The sequence below is a fragment of the Oncorhynchus clarkii genome, chromosome 6 (genome assembly GCF_045791955.1).
Source record: "Oncorhynchus clarkii lewisi isolate Uvic-CL-2024 chromosome 6, UVic_Ocla_1.0, whole genome shotgun sequence".
NCBI lineage: Eukaryota > Metazoa > Chordata > Actinopteri > Salmoniformes > Salmonidae > Oncorhynchus > Oncorhynchus clarkii.
The window spans coordinates 4,165,626-4,187,876 of NC_092152.1; the positions used below are offsets into that span (position 1 = coordinate 4,165,626).

General features: G+C 50.7%; 2 protein-coding genes across 2 annotated transcripts in view; both read left to right on the forward strand.

Annotated features, from left to right (window-relative positions):
• The window catches only part of LOC139411820 (phosphatidate cytidylyltransferase 1-like), a 66,956-nt gene extending 44,754 nt beyond the window's left edge, over positions 1 to 22,202 (forward strand). Inside the window, exon 6 of the mRNA XM_071158561.1 lies at positions 22,056 to 22,202. Coding sequence (XP_071014662.1) covers positions 22,056 to 22,202 — 147 coding nt within the window. The remainder of the gene's footprint in view (positions 1 to 22,055) is intronic.
• LOC139411868 (ras-GEF domain-containing family member 1B-A-like) overlaps positions 1,768 to 22,251 on the forward strand; it is a 130,379-nt gene continuing 109,895 nt past the window's right edge. Inside the window, exons 1-2 of the mRNA XM_071158617.1 lie at positions 1,768 to 1,779; positions 22,056 to 22,109. The gene's annotated coding sequence lies outside the window, so the exon portion shown is untranslated. The remainder of the gene's footprint in view (positions 1,780 to 22,055; positions 22,110 to 22,251) is intronic.

The window sequence follows — 22,251 nt, forward strand, 5'->3', positions numbered from 1 at the left end:
CTATGCCCCCCGTCTCTCTCTCTTTCTCTCTCTCTCTCTCCTCTCTCCCTATGCCCCCCGTCTCTCTCTCTCTCTCTCTCCTCTCTCCCTATGCCCCCCGTCTCTCTCTCTCCTCTCTCCCTATGCCCCCCGTCTCTCTCTCTCTCTCTCTCCTCTCTCCCTATGCCCCCCGTCTCTCTCTCTCTCTCCTCTCTCCCTATGCCCCCCGTCTCTCTCTCTTTCTCTCTCTCTCTCTCCTCTCTCCCTATACCCCCCGTCTCTCTCTCTCTCTCTCTCCTCTCTCCCTATGCCCCCCGTCTCTCTCTCTTTCTCTCTCTCTCTCTCCTCTCTCCCTATGCCCCCCGTCTCTCTCTCTCTCTCTCTCCTCTCTCCCTATGCCCCCCGTCTCTCTCTCTTTCTCTCTCTCTCTCTCCTCTCTCCCTATGCCCCCCGTCTCTCTCTCTCTCTCTCTCTCTCTCTCTCTCCTCTCTCCCTATGCCCCCCGTCTCTCTCTCTCTCTCTCTCCTCTCTCCCTATGCCCCCCGTCTCTCTCTCTCTCTCTCTCCTCTCTCCCTATGCCCCCCGTCTCTCTCTCTTTCTCTCTCTCTCTCTCCTCTCTCCCTATGCCCCCCGTCTCTCTCTCTCTCTCTCTCCTCTCTCCCTATGCCCCCCGTCTCTCTCTCTTTCTCTCTCTCTCTCTCCTCTCTCCCTATGCCCCCCGTCTCTCTCTCTCTCTCTCTCCTCTCTCCCTATGCCCCCGTCTCTCTCTCTTTCTCTCTCTCTCTCTCCTCTCTCCCTATGCCCCCCGTCTCTCTCTCTCTCTCTCTCCTCTCTCCCTATGCCCCCCGTCTCTCTCTCTTTCTCTCTCTCTCTCTCCTCTCTCCCCTCTCTCCCTATGCCCCCCGTCTCTCTCTCTCTCTCTCTCCTCTCTCCCTATGCCCCCCGTCTCTCTCTCTTTCTCTCTCTCTCTCTCCTCTCTCCCTATGCCCCCCGTCTCTCTCTCTCTCTCTCTCCTCTCTCCCTATGCCCCCCGTCTCTCTCTCTTTCTCTCTCTCTCTCTCCTCTCTCCCTATGCCCCCCGTCTCTCTCTCTCTCTCTCTCCTCTCTCCCTATGCCCCCCGTCTCTCTCTCTTTCTCTCTCTCTCTCTCCTCTCTCCCTATGCCCCCCGTCTCTCTCTCTCTCTCTCTCCTCTCTCCCTATGCCCCCCGTCTCTCTCTCTTTCTCTCTCTCTCTCTCCTCTCTCCCTATGCCCCCCGTCTCTCTCTCTCTCTCCTCTCTCCCTATGCCCCCCGTCTCTCTCTCTTTCTCTCTCTCTCTCTCCTCTCTCCCTATGCCCCCCGTCTCTCTCTCTCTCTCTCTCCTCTCTCCCTATGCCCCCCGTTTCTCTCTCTTTCTCTCTCTCTCTCTCCTCTCTCCCTATGCCCCCCGTCTCTCTCTCTCTCTCTCTCTCTCCTCTCTCCCTATGCCCCCCGTCTCTCTCTCTCTCTCTCTCTCCTCTCTCCCTATGCCCCCCGTCTCTCTCTCTCTCTCTCTCTCCTCTCTCCCTATGCCCCCCGTCTCTCTCTCTTTCTCTCTTTCTCTCTCTCTCTCTCTCTCCTCTCTCCCTATGCCCCCCGTCTCTCTCTCTTTCTCTCTTTCTCTCTCTCTCTCTCTCTCTCTCTCTCCTCTCTCCCTATGCCCCCCGTCTCTCTCTCTTTCTCTCTTTCTCTCTCTCTCTCTCTCTCTCTCTCGCTTTCCTCTCTTCCCCACAGTCTCGAAGTCAGCCCCATCTAGGCCTGAGGCACGCCTCCAAGCAGCGGGTAGGTAACATTCCTGACTTTACGGTAAACATATTTTTGTTTTTGTAGACTCTGCAGTTTCTCTGCCGCTAGTCTCCCTGTTGCAGAACAGTCACCTTTCATACGCAGGACATGTTCAAGAGTAGAGCAGTCCAGAAGAACCGGAAAACACCCACTGGTGAGCCAGGCTCCAGCCAATCAGAAGGATTTTTTTCCCCCGCAAAAGGGCTTTATTACAGACAGAAATACTCCTCAGTGCCATCAGTTGTCTGGGTGGCTGGTCTCTGTTTTATTAGTTGTCTGGGTGGCTGGTCTCTGTTCCATCAGTTGTCTGGGTGGCTGGTCTCTGTTTTATCAGTTGTCTGGGTGGCTGGTCTCTGTTGTATCAGTTGTCTGGGTGGCTGGTCTCTGTTTTATCAGTTGTCTGGGTGGCTGGTCTCTGTTGTATCAGTTGTCTGGGTGGCTGGTCTCTGTTCCATCAGTTGTCTGGGTGGCTGGTCTCTGTTCCATCAGTTGTCTGGGTGGCTGGTCTCTGTTCCATCAGTTGTCTGGGTGGCTGGTCTCTGTTTTATCAGTTGTCTGGGTGGCTGGTCTCTGTTTTATCAGTTGTCTGGGTGGCTGGTCTCTGTTCCATCAGTTGTCTGGGTGGCTGGTCTCTGTTCCATCAGTTGTCTGGGTGGCTGGTCTCTGTTCCATCAGTTGTCTGGGTGGCTGGTCTCTGTTCCATCAGTTGTCTGGGTGGCTGGTCTCTGTTTTATCAGTTGTCTGGGTGGCTGGTCTCTGTTGTATCAGTTGTCTGGGTGGCAGGTCTCTGTTTTATCAGTTGTCTGGGTGGCTGGTCTCTGTTTTATCAGTTGTCTGGGTGGCTGGTCTCTGTTCCGTCAGTTGTCCAAGTGGCTGGTCTCTGTTCCATCAGTTGTCTGGGTGGCTGGTCTCTGTTTTATCAGTTGTCCAGGTGGCTGGTCTCTGTTTTATCAGTTGTCTGGGTGGCTGGTCTCTGTTTTATCAGTTGTCTGGGTGGCTGGTCTCTGTTCCATCAGTTGTCTGGGTGGCTGGTCTCTGTTCCATCAATTGTCTGGGTGGCTGGTCTCTGTTTTATCAGTTGTCTGGGTGGCTGGTCTCTGTTTTATCAGTTGTCCAGGTGGCTGGTCTCTGTTTTATCAGTTGTCTGGGTGGCTGGTCTCTGTTTTATCAGTTGTCTGGGTGGCTGGTCTCTGTTCCATCAGTTGTCTGGGTGGCTGGTCTCTGTTCCATCAATTGTCTGGGTGGCTGGTCTCTGTTTTATCAGTTGTCTGGGTGGCTGGTCTCTGTTTTATCAGTTGTCTGGGTGGCTGGTCTCTGTTTTATCAGTTGTCTGGGTGGCTGGTCTCTGTTGTATCCGTTGTCTGGGTGGCTGGTCTCTGTTTTATCAGTTGTCTGGGTGGCTGGTCTCTGTTTTATCAGTTGTCTGGGTGGCTGGTCTCTGTTTTATCAGTTGTCTGGGTGGCTGGTCTCTGTTGTATCCGTTGTCTGGGTGGCTGGTCTCTGTTTTATCAGTTGTCTGGGTGGCTGGTCTCTGTTTTATCAGTTGTCTGGGTGGCTGGTCTCTGTTTTATCAGTTGTCTGGGTGGCTGGTCTCTGTTGTATCCGTTGTCTGGGTGGCTGGTCTCTGTTGTATCCGTTGTCTGGGTGGCTGGTCTCTGTTTGATCAGTTGTCTGGGTGGCTGGTCTCTGTTTTATCAGTTGTCTGGGTGGCTGGTCTCTGTTCCATCAGTTGTCTGATTCCATCATGGGTTAGTAGAATTTTCCTTAGGTCTCCTCCCGGTGGCCAACGTCCTCCAGACGTCCGTCTGAGGAAAGACAATTAGGTCCAATCACCAAATGGAATGAGTGTGTGCTTTTTTTTTAAACACCAAAACCAAAACTTTATTGACATTTGAACAAACACATAAAATAGACAATGCTTCAGGACTAATTACCCTAAGTACTTAAGGTCAGGGAAGAAGAAAAGGTGAAAGGGCAGAGGTTGACGTTTTGTTTGTCAACAACAACAAGGCACACCGAGAGAGGTCACAGGCAGTTCAAGAGGACACATGGCCATTCACTGTGCTGCAGCGGTTTCTGTAGCGACTGTAATCAAGGTAATGATCATCTGTGTCCCCCCGCTAAGTTTGTTGGTCAGAACACCGTTAGACTCTCACTCACGCCAATGGAACAGAGTGTTCTAGAACACTCACGAGGTTCTAAGAAGGTAATCCGAGGTCACAAGCATTAACGCGAACACTCCGAGGTATAAATCATAAAACAATCCTCTTATCTTGGACTCGTAGCTACCGGCTCCAGCGTTGAACCCAACGATGTACTGTGTGGTCGGCCTCTGGGTTGAAACAAACACAAGTGTGTGTGGCACCCTTATTCCCACTACTTCTGACCAGAGCATTATTTGGTAATGAACTATATGTTTCGGAAAACATGCCCACGTCTTAGGAAAGTAGAAGCGATTGATTTAAGTGCAGTGTGTTCTGGTTAGTGAACACAAGGGACACAGTCTAGATGTTTTTCTATTGATCCAAGTTAGATATTTAGACATAATTGCCATAACTTTGTAACGACGCCTTTCATCTGGGCAAAACCGTCCGATACTAAGAACGAACTCAAAACGACCGTTTGGCATCATTTCGAGAAGACCCAGGTTACGCACCAAACGTTTAGCCATCTTTCTGATCGGGTGCCTTTTATTTTTACCCAAGAGCCATAGGGAACACATGCTTTCCGCTGAGTCCTGTTTAAATCCAGTACAGCCCTATAAATGTTTTATAGGACTTGGCCTCGTCTCAGCGTATTCATTACTAATAAGTCTGTAAAATGGGAGCGGCTAGGTACTTCGCCTGCCCCACTGGACTGGCTGTATGCTCCCTGGCCATTAACTGGCAAGGTCAGAGATATTACTGCTATTGGGCATTGGTTCCCATGTTGACCACCCCTTCAATGGCAACTTATCATTAGGACTCTGGACTTGCAAATCTTCTCAAGTACCCCGTGTGGATAGACGTACACAGTACAGACCACTGGGTCAGAAACACTGCTTTAGAGGGGGTCATGAGCTCCAGACCAGTACAGACCACTGGGGGATAAACACTGCTTTAGAGGGGGTCATGAGCTCCAGACCAGTACAGACCACTGGGTCAGAAACACTGCTTTAGAGGGGGTCATGAGCTCCAGACCAGTACAGACCACTGGGTCAGAAGCACTGCTTTAGAGGGGGTCATGAGCTCCAGACCAGTACAGACCACTGGGTCAGAAACACTGCTTTACAGGGGGTCATGAGCTCCAGACCAGTACAGACCACTGGGTCAGAAACACTGCTTTAGAGGGGTCATGAGCTCCAGACCAGTACAGACCACTGGGTCAGAAACACTGCTTTAGAGGGGGTCATGAGCTCCAGACCAGTACAGACCACTGGGTCAGAAACACTGCTTTAGAGGGGGTCATGAGCTCCAGACCAGTACAGACCACTGGGTCAGAAACACTGCTTTAGAGGGGTCATGAGCTCCAGACCAGTACAGCCCACTGGGGGATAAACACTGCTTTAGAGGGGGTCATGAGCTCCAGACCAGTACAGACCACTGGGTCAGAAACACTGCTTTAGAGGGGGTCATGAGCTCCAGACCAGTACAGACCACTGGGTCAGAAGCACTGCTTTAGAGGGGGTCATGAGCTCCAGACCAGTACAGACCACTGGGTCAGAAGCACTGCTTTACAGGGGGTCATGAGCTCCAGACCAGTACAGACCACTGGGTCAGAAGCACTGCTTTAGAGGGGGTCATGAGCTCCAGACCAGTACAGACCACTGGGTCAGAAACACTGCTTTACAGGGGGTCATGAGCTCCAGACCAGTACAGACCACTGGGTCAGAAACACTGCTTTAGAGGGGTCATGAGCTCCAGACCAGTACAGACCACTGGGTCAGAAACACTGCTTTAGAGGGGGTCATGAGCTCCAGACCAGTACAGACCACTGGGCGATAAACATTGCTTTAGAGGGGGTCATGAGCTCCAGACCAGTACAGACCACTGGGGGATAAACACTGCTTTAGAGGGGTCATGAGCTCCAGACCAGTACAGACCACTGGGCGATAAACATTGCTTTAGAGGGGGTCATGAGCTCCAGACCAGTACAGACCACTGGGGGATAAACACTGCTTTAGAGGGGGTCATGAGCTCCAGACCAGTACAGACCACTGGGTCAGAAACACTGCTTTAGAGGGGGTCATGAGCTCCAGACCAGTACAGACCACTGGGGGATAAACACTGCTTTAGAGGGGTCATGAGCTCCAGACCAGTACAGACCACTGGGGGATAAACACTGCTTTAGAGGGGTCATGAGCTCCAGACCAGTACAGACCACTGGGCGATAAACAATGCTTTAGAGGGGGTCATGAGCTCCAGACCAGTACAGACCACTGGGTCAGAAACACTGCTTTAGAGGGGGTCATGAGCTCCAGACCAGTACAGACCACTGGGTCAGAAACACTGCTTTAGAGGGGGTCATGAGCTCCAGACCAGTACAGACCACTGGGCGATAAACATTGCTTTAGAGGGGGTCATGAGCTCCAGACCAGTACAGACCACTGGGGGATAAACACTGCTTTAGAGGGGTCATGAGCTCCAGACCAGTACAGACCACTGGGTCAGAAGCACTGCTTTACAGGGGGTCATGAGCTCCAGACCAGTACAGACCACTGGGTCAGAAGCACTGCTTTAGAGGGGGTCATGAGCTCCAGACCAGTACAGACCACTGGGTCAGAAACACTGCTTTACAGGGGGTCATGAGCTCCAGACCAGTACAGACCACTGGGTCAGAAGCACTGCTTTAGAGGGGGTCATGAGCTCCAGACCAGTACAGACCACTGGGCGATAAACATTGCTTTAGAGGGGGTCATGAGCTCCAGACCAGTACAGACCACTGGGTCAGAAACACTGCTTTAGAGGGGTCATGAGCTCCAGACCAGTACAGACCACTCGGTCAGAAACACTGCTTTAGAGGGGGTCATGAGCTCCAGACCAGTACAGACCACTGGGCGATAAACATTGCTTTAGAGGGGGTCATGAGCTCCAGACCAGTACAGACCACTGGGGGATAAACACTGCTTTAGAGGGGGTCATGAGCTCCAGACCAGTACAGACCACTGGGTCAGAAACACTGCTTTAGAGGGGGTCATGAGCTCCAGACCAGTACAGACCACTGGGGGATAAACACTGCTTTAGAGGGGTCATGAGCTCCAGACCAGTACAGACCACTGGGGGATAAAAACTGCTTTAGAGGGGTCATGAGCTCCAGACCAGTACAGACCACTGGGCGATAAACATTGCTTTAGAGGGGGTCATGAGCTCCAGACCAGTACAGACCACTGGGGGATAAACACTGCTTTAGAGGGGGTCATGAGCTCCAGACCAGTACAGACCACTGGGTCAGAAACACTGCTTTAGAGGGGGTCATGAGCTCCAGACCAGTACAGACCACTGGGCGATAAACACTGCTTTAGAGGGGTCATGAGCTCCAGACCAGTACAGACCACTGGGGGATAAACACTGATTTAGAGGGGTCATGAGCTCCAGACGAGTACAGACCACTGGGCGATAAACATTGCTTTAGAGGGGGTCATGAGCTCCAGACCAGTACAGACCACTGGGGGATAAACACTGCTTTAGAGGGGGTCATGAGCTCCAGACCAGTACAGACCACTGGGTCAGAAGCACTGCTTTAGAGGGGGTCATGAGCTCCAGACCAGTACAGACCACTGGGTCAGAAACACTGCTTTAGAGGGGGTCATGAGCTCCAGACCAGTACAGACCACTGGGTCAGAAACACTGCTTTAGAGGGGGTCATGAGCTCCAGACCAGTACAGACCACTGGGTCAGAAACACTGCTTTAGAGGGGGTCATGAGCTCCAGACCAGTACAGACCACTGGGTCAGAAACACTGCTTTAGAGGGGGTCATGAGCTCCAGACCAGTACAGACCACTGGGTCAGAAGCACTGCTTTAGAGGGGGTCATGAGCTCCAGACCAGTACAGACCACTGGGTCAGAAACACTGCTTTAGAGGGGGTCATGAGCTCCAGACCAGTACAGACCACTGGGTCAGAAGCACTGCTTTAGAGGGGGTCATGAGCTCCAGACCAGTACAGACCACTGGGTCAGAAACACTGCTTTAGAGGGGGTCATGAGCTCCAGACCAGTACAGACCACTGGGTCAGAAACACTGCTTTATACAGGGGGTCATGAGCTCCAGACCAGTACAGACCACTGGGTCAGAAACACTGCTTTAGAGGGGTCATGAGCTCCAGACCAGTACAGACCACTGGGTCAGAAACACTGCTTTAGAGGGGGTCATGAGCTCCAGACCAGTACAGACCACTGGGTCAGAAACACTGCTTTAGAGGGGGTCATGAGCTCCAGACCAGTACAGACCACTGGGGGATAAACACTGCTTTAGAGGGGGTCATGAGCTCCAGACCAGTACAGACCACTGGGTGAGAAGCACTGCTTTAGAGGGGGTCATGAGCTCCAGACCAGTACAGACCACTGGGTCAGAAACACTGCTTTAGAGGGGGTCATGAGCTCCAGACCAGTACAGACCACTGGGTCAGAAACACTGCTTTAGAGGGGGTCATGAGCTCCAGACCAGTACAGACCACTGGGTCAGAAACACTGCTTTAGAGGGGGTCATGAGCTCCAGACCAGTACAGACCACTGGGTCAGAAACACTGCTTTAGAGGGGGTCATGAGCTCCAGACCAGTACAGACCACTGGGTCAGAAACACTGCTTTAGAGGGGGTCATGAGCTCCAGACCAGTACAGACCACTGGGTCAGAAACACTGCTTTAGAGGGGGTCATGAGCTCCAGACCAGTACAGACCACTGGGTCAGAAACACTGCTTTAGAGGGGGTCATGAGCTCCAGACCAGTACAGACCACTGGGTCAGAAACACTGCTTTAGAGGGGGTCATGAGCTCCAGACCAGTACAGACCACTGGGTCAGAAACACTGCTTTAGAGGGGGTCATGAGCTCCAGACCAGTACAGACCACTGGGTCAGAAACACTGCTTTAGAGGGGGTCATGAGCTCCAGACCAGTACAGACCACTGGGTCAGAAACACTGCTTTAGAGGGGGTCATGAGCTCCAGACCAGTACAGACCACTGGGTCAGAAACACTGCTTTAGAGGGGGTCATGAGCTCCAGACCAGTACAGACCACTGGGTCAGAAACACTGCTTTAGAGGGGGTCATGAGCTCCAGACCAGTACAGACCACTGGGTCAGAAACACTGCTTTAGAGGGGGTCATGAGCTCCAGACCAGTACAGACCACTGGGTCAGAAACACTGCTTTAGAGGGGGTCATGAGCTCCAGACCAGTACAGACCACTGGGTCAGAAACACTGCTTTAGAGGGGGTCATGAGCTCCAGACCAGTACAGACCACTGGGTCAGAAACAGTCGCTGCTTTAGAGGGGGTCATGAGCTCCAGACCAGTACAGACCACTGGGTCAGAAGCACTGCTTTAGAGGGGGTCATGAGCTCCAGACCAGTACAGACCACTGGGTCAGAAACACTGCTTTAGAGGGGGTCATGAGCTCCAGACCAGTACAGACCACTGGGTCAGAAACACTGCTTTAGAGGGGGTCATGAGCTCCAGACCAGTACAGACCACTGGGTCAGAAACACTGCTTTAGAGGGGGTCATGAGCTCCAGACCAGTACAGACCACTGGGTCAGAAACACTGCTTTAGAGGGGGTCATGAGCTCCAGACCAGTACAGACCACTGGGTCAGAAACACTGCTTTAGAGGGGGTCATGAGCTCCAGACCAGTACAGACCACTGGGTCAGAAACACTGCTTTAGAGGGGGTCATGAGCTCCAGACCAGTACAGACCACTGGGTCAGAAACACTGCTTTAGAGGGGGTCATGAGCTCCAGACCAGTACAGACCACTGGGTCAGAAACACTGCTTTACAGGGGGTCATGAGCTCCAGACCAGTACAGACCACTGGGTCAGAAACACTGCTTTACAGGGGGTCATGAGCTCCAGACCAGTACAGACCACTGGGTCAGAAACACTGCTTTAGAGGGGGTCATGAGCTCCAGACCAGTACAGACCACTGGGTCAGAAACACTGCTTTAGAGGGGGTCATGAGCTCCAGACCAGTACAGACCACTGGGTCAGAAGCACTGCTTTAGAGGGGGTCATGAGCTCCAGACCAGTACAGACCACTGGGTCAGAAACACTGCTTTAGAGGGGGTCATGAGCTCCAGACCAGTACAGACCACTGGGTCAGAAACACTGCTTTAGAGGGGGTCATGAGCTCCAGACCAGTACAGACCACTGGGTCAGAAACACTGCTTTAGAGGGGGTCATGAGCTCCAGACCAGTACAGACCACTGGGTCAGAAACACTGCTTTAGAGGGGGTCATGAGCTCCAGACCAGTACAGACCACTGGGTCAGAAACACTGCTTTAGAGGGGGTCATGAGCTCCAGACCAGTACAGACCACTGGGTCAGAAACACTGCTTTAGAGGGGGTCATGAGCTCCAGACCAGTACAGACCACTGGGTCAGAAACACTGCTTTAGAGGGGGTCATGAGCTCCAGACCAGTACAGACCACTGGGTCAGAAACACTGCTTTAGAGGGGGTCATGAGCTCCAGACCAGTACAGACCACTGGGTCAGAAACACTGCTTTAGAGGGGGTCATGAGCTCCAGACCAGTACAGACCACTGGGTCAGAAACACTGCTTTAGAGGGGGTCATGAGCTCCAGACCAGTACAGACCACTGGGTCAGAAACACTGCTTTAGAGGGGGTCATGAGCTCCAGACCAGTACAGACCACTGGGTCAGAAACACTGCTTTAGAGGGGGTCATGAGCTCCAGACCAGTACAGACCACTGGGTCAGAAACACTGCTTTAGAGGGGGTCATGAGCTCCAGACCAGTACAGACCACTGGGTCAGAAACACTGCTTTAGAGGGGGTCATGAGCTCCAGACCAGTACAGACCACTGGGTCAGAAACACTGCTTTAGAGGGGGTCATGAGCTCCAGACCAGTACAGACCACTGGGTCAGAAACACTGCTTTACAGGGGGTCATGAGCTCCAGACCAGTACAGACCACTGGGTCAGAAACACTGCTTTAGAGGGGGTCATGAGCTCCAGACCAGTACAGACCACTGGGTCAGAAACACTGCTTTACAGGGGGTCATGAGCTCCAGACCAGTACAGACCACTGGGTCAGAAACACTGCTTTAGAGGGGGTCATGAGCTCCAGACCAGTACAGACCACTGGGTCAGAAACACTGCTTTAGAGGGGGTCATGAGCTCCAGACCAGTACAGACCACTGGGTCAGAAACACTGCTTTAGAGGGGGTCATGAGCTCCAGACCAGTACAGACCACTGGGTCAGAAACACTGCTTTAGAGGGGGTCATGAGCTCCAGACCAGTACAGACCACTGGGTCAGAAACACTGCTTTAGAGGGGGTCATGAGCTCCAGACCAGTACAGACCACTGGGTCAGAAACACTGCTTTAGAGGGGGTCATGAGCTCCAGACCAGTACAGACCACTGGGTCAGAAACACTGCTTTAGAGGGGGTCATGAGCTCCAGACCAGTACAGACCACTGGGTCAGAAGCACTGCTTTAGAGGGGGTCATGAGCTCCAGACCAGTACAGACCACTGGGTCAGAAACACTGCTTTAGAGGGGGTCATGAGCTCCAGACCAGTACAGACCACTGGGTCAGAAACACTGCTTTAGAGGGGGTCATGAGCTCCAGACCAGTACAGACCACTGGGTCAGAAACACTGCTTTACAGGGGGTCATGAGCTCCAGACCAGTACAGACCACTGGGTCAGAAACACTGCTTTAGAGGGGGTCATGAGCTCCAGACCAGTACAGACCACTGGGTCAGAAACACTGATTTAGAGGGGGTCATGAGCTCCAGACCAGTACAGACCACTGGGTCAGAAACACTGCTTTAGAGGGGGTCATGAGCTCCAGACCAGTACAGACCACTGGGTCAGAAACACTGCTTTAGAGGGGGTCATGAGCTCCAGACCAGTACAGACCACTGGGTCAGAAGCACTGCTTTAGAGGGGGTCATGAGCTCCAGACCAGTACAGACCACTGGGTCAGAAACACTGCTTTAGAGGGGGTCATGAGCTCCAGACCAGTACAGACCACTGGGTCAGAAACACTGCTTTAGAGGGGGTCATGAGCTCCAGACCAGTACAGACCACTGGGGGATAAACACTGCTTTAGAGGGGGTCATGAGCTCCAGACCAGTACAGACCACTGGGTCAGAAACAGTGCTTTAGAGGGGTCATGAGCTCCATACCAGTACAGACCACTGGGTCAGAAACACTGCTTTAGAGGGGGTCATGAGCTCCAGACCAGTACAGACCACTGGGTCAGAAACACTGCTTTAGAGGGGGTCATGAGCTCCAGACCAGTACAGACCACTGGGGGATAAACACTGCTTTAGAGGGGGTCATGAGCTCCAGACCAGTACAGACCACTGGGTCAGAAACACTGCTTTAGAGGGGTCATGAGCTCCAGACCAGTACAGACCACTGGGTCAGAAACACTGCTTTAGAGGGGGTCATGAGCTCCAGACCAGTACAGACCACTGGGGGATAAACACTGCTTTAGAGGGGGTCATGAGCTCCATACCAGTACAGACAACTGGGTCAGAAACACTGCTTTAGAGGGGTCATGAGCTCCAGACCAGTACAGACCACTGGGTCAGAAACACTGCTTTAGAGGGGTCATGAGCTCCAGACCAGTACAGACCAATTGGGTCAGAAACACTGCTTTAGAGGGGTCATGAGCTCCAGACCAGTACAGACCACTGGGTCAGAAACACTGCTTTAGAGGGGGTCATGAGCTCCAGACAGGTACAGACCACTGGGTCAGAAACACTGCTTTAGAGGGGGTCATGAGCTCCAGACCAGTACAGAACACTGGGTCAGAAACACTGCTTTAGAGGGGGTCATGAGCTCCAGACCAGTACAGACCACTGGGTCAGAAACACTGCTTTACAGGGGGTCATGAGCTCCAGACCAGTACAGACTACTGGGTCAGAAACACTGCTTTAGAGGGGTCATGAGCTCCAGACCAGTACAGACCACTGGGGGATAAACACTGCTTTAGAGGGGTCATGAGCTCCAGACCAGTACAGACCACAGGGTCAGAAACACTGCTTTAGAGGGGTCATGAGCTCCAGACCAGTACAGACCACTGGGTGATAAACACTGCTTTAGAGGGGTCATGAGCTCCAGACCAGTACAGACCACTGGGTCAGAAACACTGCTTTACAGGGGGTCATGAGCTCCAGACCAGTACAGACCACTGGGTCAGAAACACTGCTTTACAGGGGGTCATGAGCTCCAGACCAGTACAGACCACTGGGCCAGAAACACTGCTTTAGAGGCTCCAGACCAGTACAGACCACTGGGTCAGAAACACTGCTTTAGAGGGGTCATGAGCTCCAGACCAGTACAGACCACTGGGTCAGAAACACTGCTTTAGAGGGGGTCATGAGCTCCAGACCAGTACAGACCACTGGGTCAGAAACACTGCTTTAGAGGGGGTCATGAGCTCCAGACCAGTACAGACCACTGGGGGATAAACACTGCTTTAGAGGGGGTCATGAGCTCCAGACCAGTACAGACCACTGGGTCAGAAACACTGCTTTAGAGGGGGTCATGAGCTCCAGACCAGTACAGACCACTGGGGGATAAACACTGCTTTAGAGGGGGTCATGAGCTCCAGACCAGTACAGACCACTGGGTCAGAAACACTGCTTTAGAGGGGGTCATGAGCTCCAGACCAGTACAGACCACTGGGTCAGAAACACTGCTTTAGAGGGGTCATGAGCTCCAGACCAGTACAGACCACTGGGGGTTAAACACTGCTTTAGAGGGGGTTATGAGCTCCAGACCAGTATAGACCACTGGGTCAGAAGCACTGCTTTAGAGGGGGTCATGAGCTCCAGACCAGTACAGACCACTGGGGGATAAACACTGCTTTAGAGGGGGTCATGAGCTCCAGACCAGTACAGACCACTGGGTCAGAAACACTGCTTTAGAGGGGTCATGAGCTCCAGACCAGTACAGACCACTGGGTCAGAAACACTGCTTTAGAGGGGGTCATGAGCTCCAGACCAGTACAGACCACTGGGGGATAAACACTGCTTAAGAGGGGGTCATGAGCTCCATACCAGTACAGACAACTGGGTCAGAAACACTGCTTTAGAGGGGTCATGAGCTCCAGACCAGTACAGACCACTGGGTCAGAAACACTGCTTTAGAGGGGTCATGAGCTCCAGACCAGTACAGACCAATTGGGTCAGAAACACTGCTTTAGAGGGGTCATGAGCTCCAGACCAGTACAGACCACTGGGTCAGAAACACTGCTTTAGAGGGGGTCATGAGCTCCAGACAGGTACAGACCACTGGGTCAGAAACACTGCTTTAGAGGGGGTCATGAGCTCCAGACCAGTACAGAACACTGGGTCAGAAACACTGCTTTAGAGGGGGTCATGAGCTCCAGACCAGTACAGACCACTGGGTCAGAAACACTGCTTTACAGGGGGTCATGAGCTCCAGACCAGTACAGACCACTGGGTCAGAAACACTGCTTTAGAGGGGTCATGAGCTCCAGACCAGTACAGACCACTGGGGGATAAACACTGCTTTAGAGGGGTCATGAGCTCCAGACCAGTACAGACCACAGGGTCAGAAACACTGCTTTAGAGGGGTCATGAGCTCCAGACCAGTACAGACCACTGGGTGATAAACACTGCTTTAGAGGGGTCATGAGCTCCAGACCAGTACAGACCACTGGGTCAGAAACACTGCTTTACAGGGGGTCATGAGCTCCAGACCAGTACAGACCACTGGGCCAGAAACACTGCTTTAGAGGCTCCAGACCAGTACAGACCACTGGGTCAGAAACACTGCTTTAGAGGGGTCATGAGCTCCAGACCAGTACAGACCACTGGGTCAGAAACACTGCTTTAGAGGGGGTCATGAGCTCCAGACCAGTACAGACCACTGGGTCAGAAACACTGCTTTAGAGGGGGTCATGAGCTCCAGACCAGTACAGACCACTGGGGGATAAACACTGCTTTAGAGGGGGTCATGAGCTCCAGACCAGTACAGACCACTGGGTCAGAAACACTGCTTTAGAGGGGGTCATGAGCTCCAGACCAGTACAGACCACTGGGGGATAAACACTGCTTTAGAGGGGGTCATGAGCTCCAGACCAGTACAGACCACTGGGTCAGAAACACTGCTTTAGAGGGGGTCATGAGCTCCAGACCAGTACAGACCACTGGGTCAGAAACACTGCTTTAGAGGGGTCATGAGCTCCAGACCAGTACAGACCACTGGGGGTTAAACACTGCTTTAGAGGGGGTTATGAGCTCCAGACCAGTATAGACCACTGGGTCAGAAGCACTGCTTTAGAGGGGGTCATGAGCTCCAGACCAGTACAGACCACTGGGGGATAAACACTGCTTTAGAGGGGGTCATGAGCTCCAGACCAGTACAGACCACTGGGTCAGCAACACTGCTTTACAGGGGGTCATGAGCTCCAGACCAGTACAGACCACTGGGTCAGAAACACTGCTTTAGAGGGGGTCATGAGCTCCAGACCAGTACAGACCACTGGGTCAGAAACACTGCTTTAGAGGGGTTATGAGCTCCAGACCAGTACAGACCACTGGGGGATAAACACTGCTTTAGAGGGGTCATGAGCTCCAGACCAGTACAGACCACTGGGTCAGAAACACTGCTTTAGAGGGGGTCATGAGCTCCAGGCCAGTACAGACCACTGGGTCAGAAACACTGCTTTACAGGGGGTCATGAGCTCCAGACCAGTACAGACCACTGGGAGATAAACACTGCTTTAGAGGGGGTTATGAGCTCCAGACCAGTACAGACCACTGGGTCAGAAACACTGCTTTAGAGGGGGTCATGAGCTCCAGACCAGTACAGACCACTGGGTCAGAAACACTGCTTTAGAGGGGGTCATGAGCTCCAGACCAGTACAGACCACTGGGTCAGAAACACTGCTTTAGAGGGGTCATGAGCTCCAGACCAGTACAGACCACTGGGTCAGAAACACTGCTTTAGAGGGGTCATGAACTCAAGACCAGTACATACCACTGGGTCAGAAACACTGCTTTAGAGGGGGTCATGAGCTCCAGACCAGTACAGACCACTGGGTCAGAAACACTGCTTTAGAGGGGGTCATGAGCTCCAGACCAGTACAGACCACTGGGGGATAAACACTGCTTTAGAGGGGGTCATGAGCTCCAGACCAGTACAGACCACTGGGTCAGAAACACTGCTTTACAGGGGGTCATGAGCTCCAGACCAGTACAGACCACTGGGAGATAAACACTGCTTTAGAGGGGGTTATGAGCTCCAGACAGTACAGACCACTGGGTCAGAAACACTGCTTTAGAGGGGGTCATGAGCTCCAGACCAGTACAGACCACTGGGTCAGAAACACTGCTTTAGAGGGGGTCATGAGCTCCAGACCAGTACAGACCACTGGGTCAGCAACACTGCTTTAGAGGGGTCATGAGCTCCAGACCAGTACAGACCACTGGGTCAGAAACACTGCTTTAGAGGGGGTCATGAGCTCCAGACCAGTACAGACCACTGGTGGATAAACACTGCTTGAGAGGGGGTCATGAGCTCCAGACAGTACAGACCACTGGGTCAGAAACACTGCTTTAGAGGGGGTCATGAGCTCCAGACCAGTACAGACCACTGGGTCAGAAACACTGCTTTAGAGGGGGTCATGAGCTCCAGACCAGTACAGACCACTGGGTCAGAAACACTGCTTTAGAGGGGTCATGAGCTCCAGACCAGTACAGACCACTGGGGGATAAACACTGCTTTAGAGGGGGTCATGAGCTCCAGACCAGTACAGACCACTGGGTCAGAAACACTGCTTTAGAGGGGGTCATGAGCTCCAGACCAGTACAGACCACTGGGTCAGAAACACTGCTTTAGAGGGGGTCATGAGCTCCAGACCAGTACAGACCACTGGGGGATAAACACTGCTTGAGAGGGGGTCATGAGCTCCAGACCAGTACAGACCACTGGGTCAGAAACACTGCTTTAGAGGGGGTCATGAGCTCCAGACCAGTACAGACCACTGGGTCAGAAACACTGCTTTAGAGGGGGTCATGAGCTCCAGACCAGTACAGACCACTGGGTCAGAAACACTGCTTTAGAGGGGTCATGAGCTCCAGACCAGTACAGACCACTGGGTCAGAAACACTGCTTTAGAGGGGTCATGAGCTCCAGACCAGTTCAGACCACTGGGTCAGAAACACTGCTTTAGAGTGGGTCATGAGCTCCAGACCAGTACAGACCACTGGGGGTTAAACACTGCTTTAGAGGGGTCATGAGCTCCAGACCAGTATAGACCACTGGGTCAGAAGCACTGCTTTAGAGGGGGTCATGAGCTCCAGACCAGTACAGACCACTGGGTCAGAAACACTGCTTTAGAGGGGGTCATGAGCTCCAGACCAGTACAGACCACTGGGTCAGAAACACTGCTTTAGAGGGGTCATGAGCTCCAGACCAGTACAGACCACTGGGTCAGAAACACTGCTTTAGAGGGGTCATGAACTCCAGACCAGTACATACCACTGGGTCAGAAACACTGCTTTAGAGGGGGTCATGAGCTCCAGACCAGTACAGACCACTGGGTCAGAAACACTGCTTTAGAGGGGGTCATGAGCTCCAGACCAGTACAGACCACTGGGGGATAAACACTGCTTTAGAGGGGGTCATGAGCTCCAGACCAGTACAGACCACTGGGTCAGAAACACTGCTTTACAGGGGGTCATGAGCTCCAGACCAGTACAGACCACTGGGAGATAAACACTGCTTTAGAGGGGGTTATGAGCTCCAGACAGTACAGACCACTGGGTCAGAAACACTGCTTTAGAGGGGGTCATGAGCTCCAGACCAGTACAGACCACTGGGTCAGAAACACTGCTTTAGAGGGGGTCATGAGCTCCAGACCAGTACAGACCACTGGGTCAGAAACACTGCTTTAGAGGGGTCATGAGCTCCAGACCAGTACAGACCACTGGGTCAGAAACACTGCTTTAGAGGGGTCATGAACTCCAGACCAGTACATACCACTGGGTCAGAAACACTGCTTTAGAGGGGGTCATGAGCTCCAGACCAGTACAGACCACTGGGTCAGAAACACTGCTTTAGAGGGGGTCATGAGCTCCAGACCAGTACAGACCACTGGGGGATGAACACTGCTTTAGAGGGGGTCATGAGCTCCAGACCAGTACAGACCACTGGGTCAGAAACACTGCTTTAGAGGGGGTCATGAGCTCCAGACCAGTACAGACCACTGGGTCAGAAACACTGCTTTAGAGGGGGTCATGAGCTCCAGACCAGTACAGACCACTGGGGGATAAACACTGCTTGAGAGGGGGTCATGAGCTCCAGACCAGTACAGACCACTGGGTCAGAAACACTGCTTTAGAGGGGGTCATGAGCTCCAGACCAGTACAGACCACTGGGTCAGAAACACTGCTTTAGAGGGGGTCATGAGCTCCAGACCAGTACAGACCACTGGGTCAGAAACACTGCTTTAGAGGGGTCATGAGCTCCAGACCAGTACAGACCACTGGGTCAGAAACACTGCTTTAGAGGGGTCATGAGCTCCAGACCAGTACAGACCACTGGGTCAGAAACACTGCTTTAGAGGGGGTCATGAGCTCCAGACCAGTACAGACCACTGGGGGTTAAACACTGCTTTAGAGGGGTCATGAGCTCCAGACCAGTACAGACCACTGGGCGATAAACATTGCTTTAGAGGGGTCATGAGCTCCAGACCAGTACAGACCACTGGGGGATAAACACTGCTTTAGGGGGGTCATGAGCTCCAGACCAGTACAGACCACTGGGGGATAAACACTGCTTTAGAGGGGTCATGAGCTCCAGACCAGTACAGACCACTGGGGGATAAACACTGCTTTAGAGGGGTCATGAGCTCCAGACCAGTACAGACCACTGGGTCAGAAACACTGCTTTAGAGGGGTCATGAGCTCCAGACCAGTACAGACCACTGGGGGATAAACACTGCTTTAGAGGGGGTCATGAGCTCCAGACCAGTACAGACCACTGCCCTCTCTGAGTAATCACTGTCCATTCCCAAAGTAGTGCACCCTATTCCCTATAGACCCTGGTCTAAAGTACTGCACCCTATTCCCTATAGACCCTGGTCTAAAGTAGTGCACCCTATTTCCTATAGACTCTGGTCTAATATAGTGCACCCTATTCCCTATAGGTCATGGTCTAAAGTAGTGCACCCTATTCCCTATAGACCCTGGTTTAAAGTAGAGTACCCTTTTCCCTATAGGCCCTGGTCTAAAGTAGTGCACCCTATTCCCTATAGGCCCTGGTCTAAAGTAGTGCAATATGTTTTTCCATAGCTCTATAGGCCCTGGTCTAAAGTAGTGCACTAGATATAGGTAATAGGTCCCACCCACACCAAGTGGCTGGGACTTCAATCCCCTGCCCAAAGTTAAACTCCAAAGAGCCAGATAGTACAACATAATACATTCTGTCTCCGTGGGTAGTCCTCGTACGGATGCAGAGACAGACAACTGGATTAAGATGACAAAGCCAAGAACACCTAACCAAGCATATAACACCTAACCACGCGTATAATGAACTGTGTTGGCACGCAGCCTGAACTAGAATAGCAATGAGCACAGAAACATAAACACGGAGGAGATGTCTGAGAGACATTTTTTTCTTTATTTGTCCGTAGTCCCTGACGAAGGCCATGTAAAAACACATCAGAGTTTTAAAGATGTTGTCTATTGAACATGGCATTATAATAAAGGCCCTTTTAAACTATAGTGGGGCACCATCATTTGCAAATAAATTCATAAAAAATCCTACAATGTGATTTTCTGGATTTCTTTTCCCTCATTTTGTATATCATAGTTGAAGTGTACCTATGATGAAAATTACAGGCCTCTCTCATCTTTTGAAGTGGGAGAACTTGCACAATTGGTGGCTGACTAAATACGTTTTTACCCCACTGTATGTGAGTTTTCTCCTTTTGATTTGGTTTTCAGGTGGTTGATAAAACAGCAGTCATCATTATGGGTACAGTGATATGGTATGTGAATCACTTGAAACGCAGGTAATTGGTTTTCAGGTGGTTGATAAAACAGCAGTCATCATTATGGGTACAGTGATATGATATGTGAATCACTTGAAACGCAGGTCATTGGTTTTCAGGTGGTTGATAAAACAGCAGTCATCATTATGGGTACAGTGATATGATATGTGAATCACTTGAAACGCAGGTAATTGGTTTTCAGGTGGTTGATAAAACAGCAGTCATCATTATGGGTACAGTGATATGATATGTGAATCACTTGAAACGCAGGTAATTGGTTTTCAGGTGGTTGATAAAACAGCAGACATCATTATGGGTACAGTGATATGATATGTGAATCACTTGAAACGCAGGTAATTGGTTTTCAGGTGGTTGATAAAACAGCAGTCATCATTATGGGTACAGTGATATGATATGTGAATCACTTGAAACGCAGGTAATTGGTTTTCAGGTGGTTGATAAAACAGCAGTCATCATTATGGGTACAGTGATATGATATGTGAATCACTTGAAACGCAGGTAATTGGTTTTCAGGTGGTTGATAAAACAGCAGTCATCATTATGGGTACAGTGATATGATATGTGAATCACTTGAAACGCAGGTAATTGGTTTTCAGGTGGTTGATAAAACAGCAGTCATCGTTATGGGTACAGTGATATGATATGTGAATCACTTGAAAAGCAGGTAATTGGTTTTCAGGTGGTTGATAAAACAGCAGTCATCATTATGGGTACAGTGATATGATATGTGAATCACTTGAAACGCAGGTAATTGGTTTTCAGGTGGTTGATAAAACAGCAGTCATCATTATGGGTACAGTGATATGGTATGTGAATCACTTGACACGCAGGTCATTGGTTTTCAGGTGGTTGATAAAACAGCAGTCATCATTATGGGTACAGTGATATGATATGTGAATCACTTGAAAAGCAGGTAATTGGTTTTCAGGTGGTTGATAAAACAGCAGTCATCATTATGGGTACAGTGATATGATATGTGAATCACTTGAAAAGCAGGTAATTGGTTTTCAGGTGGTTGATAAAACAGCAGTCATCATTATGGGTACAGTGATATGATATGTGAATCACTTGAAACGCAGGTAATTGGTTTTCAGGTGGTTGATAAAACAGCAGTCATCATTATGGGTACAGTGATATGATATGTGAATCACTTGAAACGCAGGTAATTGGTTTTCAGGTGGTTGATAAAACAGCAGTCATCGTTATGGGTACAGTGATATGATATGTGAATCACTTGAAACGCAGGTCATTGGTTTTCAGGTGGTTGATAAAACAGCAGTCATCATTATGGGTACAGTGATATGAAATGTGAATCACTTGAAAAGCAGGTAATTGGTTTTCAGGTGGTTGATAAAACAGCAGTCATCATTATGGGTACAGTGATATGATATGTGAATCACTTGAAACGCAGGTAATTGGTTTTCAGGTGGTTGATAAAACAGCAGTCATCATTATGGGTACAGTGATATGATATGTGAATCACTTGAAACGCAGGTAATTGGTTTTCAGGTGGTTGATAAAACAGCAGTCATCATTATGGGTACAGTGATATGATATGTGAATCACTTGAAACGCAGGTAATTGGTTTTCAGGTGGTTGATAAAACAGCAGACATCATTATGGGTACAGTGATATGATATGTGAATCGCTTGAAACGCAGGTAATTGGTTTTCAGGTGGTTGATAAAACAGCAGTCATCATTATGGGTACAGTGATATGATATGTGAATCACTTGAAACGCAGGTCATTGGTTTTCAGGTGGTTGATAAAACAGCAGTCATCATTATGGGTACAGTGATATGATATGTGAATCACTTGAAACGCAGGTCATTGGTTTTCAGGTGGTTGATAAAACAGCAGTCATCATTATGGGTACAGTGATATGATATGTGAATCACTTGAAACGCAGGTAATTGGTATTCAGGTAATTGGTATTCAGGTAATTGATATTCAGGTAATTGGTTTTCAGGTGGTTGGTTTTCAGGTGGTTGGTTTTCAGGTCATTGGTATTTGGTCCATTCAACTGAATGTAAATCAGTTGTTTTTTTCTTCTCCCCTTTCAGCCCACAATCTTTGGGACGTTGACCAATGAGAAGTCAATATATGACAACAAAAGGGTGAGTCACTTCCTCCTTAACTTCATTCTGATTGGCTGTGATAAAACGGCGGGCTTCCTTCTGATTGGCTGTGATTACAGGTACAACACTTAAAGTCACAAGTCACATTAATTCAGATATTTTCAATTATTATATTTGCATT